The sequence below is a fragment of the Ammospiza nelsoni genome, chromosome 3 (genome assembly GCF_027579445.1).
Source record: "Ammospiza nelsoni isolate bAmmNel1 chromosome 3, bAmmNel1.pri, whole genome shotgun sequence".
Lineage (NCBI taxonomy): Eukaryota > Metazoa > Chordata > Aves > Passeriformes > Passerellidae > Ammospiza > Ammospiza nelsoni.
In genome coordinates, this window is record NC_080635.1 from 97,918,632 (window position 1) to 97,931,963 (window position 13,332).

The 13,332-nt window shown below is 35.7% G+C and overlaps 1 protein-coding gene across 8 annotated transcripts in view; it reads right to left on the reverse strand.

The window, feature by feature from the left end:
• ADGRB3 (adhesion G protein-coupled receptor B3) overlaps nucleotides 1-13,332 on the reverse strand; it is a 447,230-nt gene that overhangs the window by 208,705 nt on the left and 225,193 nt on the right. For all 8 annotated transcript variants that reach the window (XM_059467469.1, XM_059467466.1, XM_059467467.1 and 5 more), the window contains one exon: nucleotides 8,762-8,870. In XM_059467469.1, coding sequence (XP_059323452.1) covers nucleotides 8,762-8,870 — 109 coding nt within the window. The remainder of the gene's footprint in view (nucleotides 1-8,761; nucleotides 8,871-13,332) is intronic.

Genomic DNA, 13,332 nt, shown 5'->3' on the forward strand with positions numbered 1-13,332 from the left:
AAACAACAGTTTTTAATTGATCATTTCAAGAAAAAGAATTATTCAGAAAGGAGTTTGCAGAGGCAGAAATTTAGAAATGATACAACAGTATGAGATACATAGATACTATAAAAAGGAATTTTCACAAATGGGCTGTAGATACTACTTTCTTTTTCAGTTGGCGACATTTGTTAATGAGACAAGATCCTGTATGTTGGTGTTTTTCATAGCTTCCATTTGTTTAGAATGTTTTATTCCACTTAAATAAGGTAGATAAGGGAAACACTTTCAATTATTCTAGTTTCCATAGCACCCATTTAAAAATTCTGAATGGTTAATTTATTTAACTTTATCTTTAAGGTCACTTAAACTGTATACACAAAACTAAGTACAGAATTATGACTGTTACTAAGAGTACAGCTAGGGAATCAAGTTAGGTTTTTGTCCCAATTTGTGAAGACTGATAAAGATTCATATAGTAGTTTTCTTCATATTTGGAATTTTCAATCTTAAGTAACAGAGTTGCATTTTCTCAGGATCATTGAGTATGTAGGTTTAGAAAAGAGTGAAAAAGTCTAGTCTTTTATGCTCTGTTCACAGCAAGTTTTCAGGGAACATGAATCATTTAATAAGCTTATTTTATACTGAGAAAGAAATATGAGCTCTTGAGCATTTACTTCAGGAATTAAGTCAGATGCTGCAGTGAGGGAGACCTTCAAAGTGTGCATGAAGTCTTTCCCCTTTAGTCAGTGGAGAAAGCTTGAATCTTCTGAAAGCCAACATACTGATCTGATCAAGGAATTGCTGAAACTGCTGCACAGGAATTATATGAATATATAAAGAGCACAAGTATTAAGAGTATAAAAATTTGCAATTGACCTTTCTCTGTAGTTTCCCCATTCTTTTATCTACTTTTTCTCTTCTGGAAGCCTTTAGCTATGGATTGTTACCTATGGTTTGAGCAAGTAAAGAATACAGAAACAGGAGAGTGATACCGGCAGTGTGTAAATCCTAGGACTTGAAGGATTTTTGGAGAACTGAAAAGAAAATGTGATAGGTGTTCCCTTTCACATAAGTAGAGCATCTGCCCAATCAATAGCATAGAGGTTTGGGGCAGGAAAGACTGATGGCCTACATCTGAGTGTGAAACAAACAGGATGAGAGCCAGAAGCCAAAGTCATGAATGAAAAAAATATGTGGCAGAAGACAGAACTTAGAACTTGTCTGACCACCATGTTTTACAATCCAAGAACAAGAGTGTGACCAACTGTGCTCCACAGGACAAGGAGAAAAGCATGAATTTTGCCTGTGAAGACTGTTTTCTCACCTGGCCTATTCCCTGGATGATTCCTTGATGATGTTTATGTATTTACATATGAAGTAGGACACACTACCACTACAAGGAGTGATTCCTGCTTGCCTTCTTAAAGGAGCAAGTACAATTCACACAGTTGCTTAAAGGCGAAATTTTCCTTTCTGAAAACATGGGGTACTCTGGAATAATTTGATGGAAACAGGAGAGAAATCTGAACGGCTATTTTGGGGCCACTCTACAGGATCTGAATTTTTATATGTGTGATACGTGCACCTTTCTTTCTATTAAGAGAAAATGCTGAAATACTAGCAGCCGAACTTTTATTAACTATAAATACCCACTTTAAAATCTACACTATAACACTACACAGATTCAGAAAAAGTAATTTAATTACAAATGAATTCTGAGTATCTGTGTATATATTTATTGAATTACTTGTTTCCTTGCTAAAAATTTTAGACATTTTGTTTATACATTTGTACAAGTAATATCATCTGTGGCTTTTTTTCTGTTTTCTTTAACATATTTGAAAAAAGACCCTTTACAAATTTTAAATAAATTCGGTCTCTTGGTATATTTTAGGCCAGCATGACATTTGTGATATATGAGTCAGAGGATCTCGAGTGCTGCATTGAAGACACACATCACTAACTCTAATACAAAAAAGATAAGCAGACGAAGGCAGACACCATTCAGATAAGGAAACAAAGCATATAATGTGCACAAGTATCTAGAAAGTATAAACAGGATTTACAAATTACAAGATGTAAAAGCCTTAGACTGGGATAAGGTGAATGAACCACAATAACAGACAGCAATCCAGCTTGCTTATTTTCTAGCATTCCCAAAGCTCTGCATGTGTACCATTGGTCATGTCTTATAGCTAGAGTAAGTACATTTTCTGAAAGGTCCCTTTGGTCACATTTCTAAGTGTCTAGCTAGGACTGGAAAATTTTAAGATACACTCCATATGCCTACAGGATTCTTTTGTGTTTTCCTAAAATTTCATGGACATGAACAAGAAATGGGAGATTGAAGGTATAACAATAAGGTGTGCAAAGAAAGGAGACAATGGGCCCTTTCAAAACATCTTTTGCCATATGGCATCCTAGACTGTCTGTGAAGGCAGAAATCAGTTTCCTGCCAACGTTTATAAAACTTATGTAAGCAGCTCAATTTCAAGTTTTAAATGAAATGTTAATTACTATACTAAATCAGATTACTCATCGGAGTAGCAGTGTCACAGCAGCCATTTTTAAGTTGAGAGATAACAGGTTGTTAAAAGTTGATTTATGCATGGAAATATGGTTTACACCTCTTCATTTTTTCATATAATATTATAGCTAGCTGCATCTACCATGTAGAAACATATCTACTTGTTCCTATTTTGTACCTTGTAGGACTTTGACTTCATGCTTATGCAGAATTAAATGTGGTACAATAGAGTTAGGAATCTTCATTTTTTCCTGTGAGCAAGATTAAACAGAGATGTCAGCCTAGTTTCGCTTTGTATTCACTTTTCAGTTGTGTACATGCAGTCCCTTTTGACAATCTGTTCTCAAATATCTGTTGTAATCAGTCCAACTCTCAGTCTGATTTTTAATTATTATACTTTATTTATTTTTTATTATTTTATTTGAGTTTTTTGATCATTCAGCTCTGAACCTCTCTGTGTTCACAGGTTTTATTGACTCACAAAAAACCACTCTTCTTTGCTGTAGATGACCTGAATCATTGAAACATGAGCTAGGCACCAGGCTGCCTTTACAGCCAGTGGCAGAACTTCCACAAGGCAATCCATGCCTTCATTTTAGATGTCTGAGATGATATGAATTGCTCTCCTGAGCAGCACTCTCCCTTGATTTTAAAGGAAGCTTAGAATGACTTTGGCAATTTTTGTGATGCTTAAAGTAAGTAAAATGAATCCAAGACATATAATCTCAATTTAAAAGAGTGTTGCAAGCGATAGCTACTGAAAACTGAAAAAAATTTTCTGTATTTTCTTTAGACTGCTAGTTTTGCACACTAATGCTGTTATTTTCTCTGAATGACTTGATCTACTCCCTCTTAAATGCTCTGTCAAAACCGAATTTAATATGGCAGTGTATATCCTCTCCTTTTCATTTTGCTATACATCCTGGAAATCTTCAATCTTTCCCATCTTTGAGTATTCTAAGTAACTTTGTGATATCTGCACATTTTATAAAACTACTGATCATTGAAACATCCATATTCATAAAATGAACATTAACAGAAAGTGGCTTTTCACATGCTGAAAATTCTCATTTGTTTTTCCTTTCAGTTCTAAATAACACCCATGACAACATATTGCTCTTCAAGATTATTTCAGTTTTCGTTAATATCATCTTAGAGCTGTAAGCTTGATTTTTTGACAACAGAATGTTCTTTAACTATTTTTTTTTAGCTGCTGCCCTTAAGGAAATCTATTTGACAATACCGGGAAAATTTCCCTTACAAAAGAAATCCTTACAAAAGAATCTGAATCTGCCATAGAAATACATATCCCCTAATATTGCTCTCTATTTCCAGTTCCACATTCCACCTCTATCTTTAAAGACAGCTATGCCTGTGGCACTCCAATCTTCCAGTTAGAAATTTCCTTTTTAAGTCAAAAGTTGAATAGTTCTTAATAGCAGTTCAACTACCTTTTATTACATATCTTCAAAACTCTTAATTGTTCAACTTGATGAGAACTCAAATCAGCCAAAGCACTGAGATGATCTGCTCAGGTCTTTAGTGTTCAGAGAAAAATTCAAAAGGCTATTAAAAGCCAAGGTTAATTCTTTAATCTAAAATCAGGAATTTATCTTTAAAACAGACAAAACTGAAAGCTATTGGTTAACAGAGAATGGTGACATGGTTTAAAAGCTTTTGTCACACTGCATGTTGTACCCTTGCAGGTGGGTCTGTGCTTTCAGTGAATTCAGGGACACTGAGGGATAGTGAAAGCTTCTGTTTGTTCGCACTATCATTTTTGTGTGCCTGCTCAGCTGGTCTGGAGGAGGAGGAGGTGGAGGAAGAAGAAGAAAAAGAGCAGGATGAGGAAGAAGGCTTCTACCTCCCATCAGAGGCTTTTATTTCACCTAATCATTTCTTAAAGAAGTGCAGATAATACAGAGTGCAAGGATATACCATATACAAAACATACACCATCCTTCCCCACCATGCACAAACAAAGTAAACGGTTGCTTTTACATTTGTTATGTTTTTCGTAGTGTATTCACTATCCTTGAGAGGAAAGCTAATAGGAGATGGGCCTTGCTTTAATGGAAATGCATTTGAATTGACTGAGCTTTCCCAATAAAGTACAGATATTGGATTATCTGGATTTGAAACCAGTCTTTGATGTTTTGTTCTGAAGAAATGAAAAATTTATGTTAAAGGCCATCACAATGAAAAGTTTAACAGGGGCATGGCAACTTTTGGTCTTAGCTATTTTCAAATGTATTATAATGTGGTTTGTGATAGCCTAGTGTATAGTTAATGTACCTTTCATCACTTCCCATTTGTCATCAATTGAGAATGTGCAATGGAAATTCATTGCAGCATGGCTGTTTAGTAACTTTTTAAGCCACAACTACTTCTTTCTGTGTCTTGAAAGAAAGAGAAAATAAAATCCCCTCTGTGGAAGATCTCAGGGGATTAGCATATCTGTGAAACACAATTAGGCGCTCAAATTTTACATCAACTACTATTCAATTAGAAATGTCATTCAATTAGCAATGAACTTATAAACTGAAATTAGTAGAAGAAACTAAGAACTCACTGTGTTACTGTGAAATTTGCAACTAAACTGGATTTTTTTTTCTCTGACAAGAAGCATCAGTTCATATGTAGCTCATATTTAGTTCATATTTAGGGTAATTTTTCTGAACTTTAAAGTGATTTGGAAATGAAAACACAGCAAAAAGCATTTAAAGCATATGAAGATGCTGAGGGAATATTTTATGGTAAATAACTATTGACCCCTGTGAGCCTCACATCTGTGCCTGGAACTCTCATAGAAACTATTCTAAGGCAAATGGAAGACAGGGAGGTGATTAAAGACAGCAACACAGCTTCACCTTGGGCAAGTCTGTCTAACCAACTTAGTCTTCTGTGATGGAGTGACTGCATCGGTGGACAAGGCAAGAGCCACAGATGCCCTCTGGACTTCTGTAAAACCTTTGACATGGTCCCAACAACACCCTTCTCCCTAAATTGTAGAGGTAAGGATTTGATGGGGGGATTCTTTGATAGACTAGAATTTGGTTGGTCACATCCAGAGGGTAGCAGTTCATGGCTCAGTATCCTGATGGACACTTGACAAGTGGTGTCCCTCAGGAGTTTGTGCTGTGACAAGTGCTGTTTAACATCTTCATCAATGACAAAGGTATCAAATGTGTCCCCAGCAAGTCTGTAGAAGGCACCGAGCTGAGTGGTGTGGTTGACACACCTGAATAATGGGATCTGGAAAAGTTCAAGAACTGGGCCCATGGGAACCTCAAGAGGTTCAACTAGTCCAAATGCAAGGTGCTGCACCTGGCTTGCTGCTACCCAACCCCTGGCATCAGCACAGGCTGATTGAGGCCAGCCCTGAGGAGAAAGAATTGGGAATACTGGGGGATCAAAAGCTAGACCTGAGGGCTTGCAGCCCAGAAAGCCAGTTGTATCCTGAACTGCATCAAAAGCAGGGTAAGGGAGGTGATCCTGCTCCTCGACTCTGGTGAGACCCCACTGGCAGTGCTGCAGCCAGCTCTGGGGTTCCCAGCACAGGAAGGACATGAATCTGTTTGAGTGGGTCCAGAGGAAGGTCAGAAAAATGATCAGGGGGCTGGAGCACTGTTGCTATGAGGACAGGTTGAGAGTGTTGGGGTTCTTCTGCCTGGAGAAGAGAGGGCTTCAGGTAAATCTTATTGCAGCCTTTCACTATCTAAAGGGGGCCTTATAAGAAAGATGAAAAAATGTTTTAGAGGGCTGTTGAAATAGGACAAGGAGTGATGGTTTTGATCAAACAGGAAAACTTTAGACTAGATATAAGGAAAAGATATTTTACAACAAGGGTGGGTGAACACTGAAACAGGTTTTCCAGAGAGGTAGTAGAAGATACCCCTCCGTGGAAACATTCACAGTTACATGCCATAGGGCTCTGAGCAACCAGTGAGTTGAAAATGTATCTTCTAACCCAAACTGTTCTATGATTTTATTCTATGAACTATTGGATTTTTCTATTTAAAGATGAATACAGTTACAATTTGGGTCTCATTTATGCACAATATCTGCTGCCTGAATTAAATGTGTCTGTCAACTTAAAAGAATTGTTATAGATAAGACTTCACATATTATAAACTCTTGTTGGTATAGAATAATTATTGCTGACCAGTCCAAAACTGCATAGTTTATTCTTTTCAGTTGAGATCAACATAAATATTTCCTAAAACCCACACATATGCAGTCAGACAGTTATGCCAATGCCCTGAGGACAACTACACTAAAACTGAATTATTCCAGATACATTCCTTTCTTGTTAGTGAAAATAAGAAATTATTCCTTATTGATAACAGCCTTCTCTCTCCATCTCAGCATGTCACCTGAGCTGAAGTATTCTGATCAATGATTTACACCACAGTGACCCTGTCCTTTTTTGATGGCTGAACAAGCATGGGGTGGATAAACTCATGCCAATACATCAAGGCACAGAGCTAGGAAGTCAGATTAAACCTATAAATTCATTTCCAGTTTTCACCACTCATTTCTCAGTTTTTTTTCTATTCCTTTGATGGTCCTATAGTTAAGAACAGACCTCCTGAGTGCCTAAAAATACCTTATATGTGGGAAGAGGAAGATAATCAAAAGAAAGACTGTAAAGATTCTGCAGTTATCTAAATCAGCCAGTGCACAGCAAAGTTCCTGATCCAACTGGAATGTTGTTGTTGTTTCCCATGTGAAGCCATGAATATGTAGAGACATAGATTATTTGAATGCACCTTCTTAATCTGAATGCATTTGCCTGTTTGATATTTTTTTCACATTTTTCAGAGGACAAACAGATTAGAATGTACTACAATGTGCCAAGCAGCATGGACTGTGTGCTTTAAATAAGTTCAACTTTTTATTTTGTCATAAAATTTTCACAGAACAAACATTTCCGAAAAAATACTTTCCTTTATAAATTTGTGGAGGGTCTAGCACAATGAAGGACTGCCAACTGGAAGAAGCTTTAAGTGGTATTAAAGTGCAAACAGTAGTACCACAAAAATAATAAATCACTGGTTAAAACCCTACTGCAATGTTTTAAACATTTTAAGGCTGACAGAGTTCTTTTTGGGGAGTTCTTTGAAATGTCTCCAGTACAAGGTTGTGCCTTATAGTAGTGTCACTCTGTAATATGAACTGGACAACAATAATAAATATTTATTATTGTAGAGCAGCAAGTAAATATTCAATAGGGACAATCCAACATTTTCCCTGCTTTATTCCACCAACTAATTTCAAAATGACCATATTTTCTTACTCATTCTAATGACTTGCTGAAAAGCTGGCGTATATGTGCAGTAAGATGCTAACTTAAAATCGGAAAAAATGTATTAACACCAGAAGTTTTGCTATCAGACAATACGTATTTTGGATTTATTCCTTACATACAACTTGCTAATACTTTCCTGGCACTATAAAAATGCAGCTTCAGCAAGTAAATTGAATAAAAAAGCTACTAAAAAAAAGACAAAATTATTAGAGAATAGCTTTTCAAACAGATTTTTAAGTTTGATTTTTTAAAAAAATGCTTTCATTCCAGCTCATTTATAAGTACTAACAAATGTAATTGAGTTGCCAGGTATTTTTATATTTGATGCTTGTTATTATATGACTATAACCTGGCAACTCTCCAGTGGCAAAAACAAAGTTTGAAAAATAAATCTAAATAAAATTTTTAAACTTTTACACATAGAAAAACTAAAATAATAACAAATTCTATACTTTAATTATTTTGGCAACTAATGTATATTTTTTAAAATTATTGTTTGTCTATATTGATTATTATCACACCATAACATTTGCAAAGACCTTTTTTGGGGAAAATGGAATATTAAAAGACAATGTCAACAAAATAAACACTTCTCACGCTATAACCTATATGAATTTTAACTCAATTAGCACAATTTCACAAATTAGCATTTGAAACACTACATGTCCTGGAAACACTCTAAAATCTACCTACAGCTCATAGTATTCTGAGTATTCTGAGTATTTTCTTAATTTTGATTCTAAAACTTTGCATTAGATTTTGAGATGTAATTATGAAGAAATACGACATGTAAGCCATTCTGCATGTGCTAAACCAGAGAGGGGATAAACAAGCAACACATAATCTGGAATGTGATAGAAGCAGCAACTCTATAGTACATACTTGGAACTTCTGATTTTCAATAGGTCATAAATTTGATAGAAGAAATTTCTATTTCTTACCTACATTTCCAGTCATTAGGTATGAATTCTGAAAGTCCATCATTCCCATTCCAACAATGTGTATAAAATCTTCAATCACCTGCATTAACTCCACTGAACCTGGATAGATCTAACAAAGGAAGGTCAGACATGACATTTACTATAATACAAAATGTCCTCAGCTGCAAATTCAAATAAAATCTAAATGCCATCAAAAGCAAATTGAGAAGTAACAGTTGCACAGATATAACAGTCTGTTTATATCCTCATATAAACAGACACTACTTCCCATAAAGTTACATGAAATCAACTAGAACTGTGGAAAATGTTTCCGCTAAGTCACTGCCCTTCTCAAAAACTTAGTGGCCATTACTTTCATTAATGGTTAAAGCATTTCATATTACAGAACAACTCTAATTAAAATATTCTTCCTTCCTCTGAAGATATCTTCAGTAACTTCAGAACTACTGATACAAACAGTAATGCAAATCTTACTGTGGCCTTGACAGTATGACAACCTTTGTTGCATTAGACAACATGTAAGTAAGTTAAATTTTTACTGGTACTATTATTTTCATTGCTGATATGGAGTAGTAGAATCATAGAATATTGGAGGTTAGAAGGGGTCAGTGGAAATCATCTAGCTCAAGCCTCTGTGGAAAGCAATATCAGCTCTAGCAAGTTGCCCAGGAACTCACACAGCTGGATTCTGAATGTCTCCCAGGAAGATGACCCCAGTGCTTATCTGCACAACATGTTCTAGCATTCAATCACTCCCACTCCCACCTTTTCTTATACATGAATGGCATTTTCTGTATTTTAATTTTTGTGCCTTGTTTTTTATTCTGTCAACGGACACCATTGAGACTTGGCTCAGTCTTCTTTACTCTTTTCGCTTTCAGGAACTTTTAATATTGTCATGTTTTCAAACAAGAGAGTATCAGCTATTTCAGCCTATCTTTGCATATCTAATGTTCTACTCCCCTAAACAACTTCGTGGTATTTTTCTGGGCTCATGCCGTTACTTTCTGTCTTGTACTGAGGAGCCCAGAACTGTACAGAGTAAACTAAAATAAATTGCAGTAGCCTTGGCATTGCTAATGTAGCCTCTCAATTTGGCTTTTAAAATTATAAAACCACATTTTCAAAAAATAAAATTTATTTGCAAAGCTGAAAGCTTTTTTTTAAAAAAAATTTAAAAAAAAATTTTAAAAAGCTTTTAAAAATAATTTTTAAAGCTTTTAAAAATGTTTAATAATTTTTAAAGCTTAAAACATTTTAAAATATTAAACATTTTCTTTAATATTTAACAATAATACAATAACAATTCATCAAAAAAATCATTAGAGATATAACAGTTATTAATAAGACTAAAAGTTCTGTTCATATCACAAACATTAAAAAAAAATTGGTTTTTATTGCCTGTTATGAACAAGACAATTTTCAGTAGCAGAGTGTCTTGCAATAGAAAAAATAACAGATGACCTATTCATGGTGGTTTTTTCTTCATATCAGTGAAATGTTCAAATTTCACTTTATAAGCAATATTCAACCCATTCTTTCCACTACTGGGACTGCAGACTCTAAAAAAGCCCTAATGAGACTATAAATTCCAGCATGCTGCTCTCCATCTTCATCTTGCTCCATCTAGGTCCACAGTTATTAGGTTCAGAATAGCGAATTTTTTGCTTTGTTTCCTGCATGTATCTGTTAATAAAAGGTAGAGCAGTAATACTGTTTTGAAGAAGAATTTGTTGTGATAATTATGCTAACAGGTTGCAAATGCTGCTTCAGGTGATAGAGACTTAATGTCCATCTTCTTAAGGATGAATTACTGAGGTCATAAGTGTGGGTTTTGCATCCATCTCATGCAAAGCACACATACTCACAGATTATGTACTAAGGAAAAATGTCAGATTTTTTAAACCCTTGTTCTTGCATATAAAATTGTATAGTAATTAACTGTTGAGCACTCAGTTGAGCAGGTATTCTGGGTTTTTCTGAAGTACTGAAGTACTGGTTAATCAATAGGATGCTGGCAGATCTTGATGAAGAATATGCAGAACAGCTCCCATGTTTTGAAACTCCAGTATAGACTTACACATTGTGGATTGAAATGGCTTGTGAGCAGTGCTTTACATCAGCTCTTAAAAAAAAGGCAAGTATTAAAGTGAGTGCTCCTTATCTGTATGGTATATAACCTGTAATTAATGGTTATTAACTGTTGGCATTTCAGCTAGAAAAACAGATGTGTTGAGGCATTGCAGCTGTATACTTGATTGAAAGTCAGCAATTTGCTGACAGTGAGTAAGATTTTCTTTCCAGTAAAGAATCTAGAAAACAGGCTAAGAGATCTATGCTAACAGTAGCTGTGGAGTTTAAGAAAACTGTGCAAGCTGGCAAAAAGGTTGGTCAGACTGCACCTAGGTTTGCAATCTTTTATTACAGAAAATTAAGCTGAGTGGCTGAATCAGAAACAGAATCACCTTTATTCATTAGTGCCTGCTCACTCCTCCAAGCTGTTATGAAGAACTATTTGCTTCCAAGGTTACTTTGAGTCTGCTTATGTAACTGCACAAAAACAGTAATAAGACTAGGGGTATTGGGGGGTTCATATCTCAGTGGTCTAAAATTTAGTGAAGCCTCTAACTTTGCAACCAGGAACCTATGCCCCCAATACTCCTGGATTCAGCTCATCTTGGTTCATTTGGGTTTCTGCTGTATCTAGACCTGTGACACAATGATTTACCAGGCAGAGTGAAGGAGGAAAAGTAGAAACAACTTGTTCCCTCTCTGTTTTTCAACATTGCTCCTTCTACAAGCAGCAGTGAAAAGACGGAAATGGAGATTTACTGTTGCCTCTTTGTCTCCACATTCTCAGAATTTCCTCCTAAGTGCTGTCATCCCCAAATCTCCAGTGTCAGATGGCTGACATGGCATGGGTAAGCAGGCAAGATGGAGGTAGAAGACAAGGTCAAAACCATTGGAGTGGTATCATGTCTGTTTATTAGTAGGGCTCAAATAATTGCTTAATATCCTTATCTTGGTGTTGTTTATGGAAACCGCCCCCATGTATGTGATTTTGCTGCTTCCATCCATCACTGCTAAAGAAAATGACACACTTTGTCTATTTTTGTATCTGGCTCTTCTACAGAGGAACAGAAAAACAGGAAAAGAAAAAATATGATTCCCAGCTGAATTGTACTGGGTCAGCTGCAGTGTCATGTGCCTACTGCAAGGTTTGAATTAGTAGTGAAAAAACTTGATCTTCCCTTTCTCAGTGATATCATAAATGTGAACTTACAGAACTGAGGGTAAATAGCTTCAATGATCTTTAAGTACCTTGTGATTTATTAGGAATGACACAAAAAGTGAACAAAGTTCAAGTATCTATAGAATACAGTCACAATGACTACACAAGAGTAGAGCACAGATCTATGTAAGGTATTTTCATGCCTTTGACAGTAGCAAAAAGCTGATATCTAAGGAAGAGTATAAGGAGACAGGAATATTGTGATACTAGCTTGGAAAGTCTTGCCCAGCTTTTTTTGCCAAAAGACTGCCTTATGCCTTACGGTTTTTCTTCAATAAATTTGCCTATTTACCTTTTTAACTTGTGTCCTTTCAGTTGTAAGAAGTCCTGCAAGGTAGCCTTCTTACAGAATACTTACAGAATAAGTATGTCCTGTATTCATTCTGAATCTGCCACTATTTTGATGTCCTTTAGTTATTTTACAAGAAGCACAAATGAGTAGATTAAGTACTCCTGCAGCACATCATCCAAACCACTCCTGCTTTTAAAAGCTCCTATTGCAAATAAGCGCACTTGAATCTTCCATTCGGAAGTATCTTGTTTTGTTTAATCCTTCTCCATGAAAAATGTTTCCCTGCCTTTGAGCATCCCCACAAATTTTCCTCTTTACATAACTATGTTCATCCCCATTGCCAGTGTTATTTGTACCTGAATAAACCTGACAGTATTATGGTCATGTTCAAGAACACAAATCTTAACATTGTCCAGTAACTTCTTGGTATAAGAAGTTCCCATGCAGGAAATATAGGAAATTCTTGTATGCAAGAAAAAAAAAAGGGGGGCGGTATTTGAATTTTAGCTCTTTTATCATACATTCATGATTTTTGCTAGACTTTCCTATTTTATAAAAATTTCTAGACCAGAAACTTTTCAGTCCTGAGGATGACAACTTTTCTTCTAAATACAACCTTATATGACAGGTCACCTGTTTGCATTTCTGTAAGTTGTTTAGAGGTGTTGCATGAGGTCTCTGGGTGGGGTCTGATGTGTTGTGTTTGACAAAAGCAGCATTGCAGCTAGCCCTCAGTAGCATTTTTCAGCTTTTGTATGTACTTCATTACAATGTCCAAAGCAAAGACATAGTGAATAATCTTATGGAATGTTAATAAAAATCTATTTTTATCAAGAGAAGCAGCTTATATTCTAAATATAATTTCAATATAAGAAATTAGCTGGTGGGTCCTGAATTGCTCCTTTTTGAAAAGGACCAATTTTCCCCCCCCAAATATTCTATCACTTAGGATTTTCTTTCAACAACAGCAGGGTGCATCTTTAACCT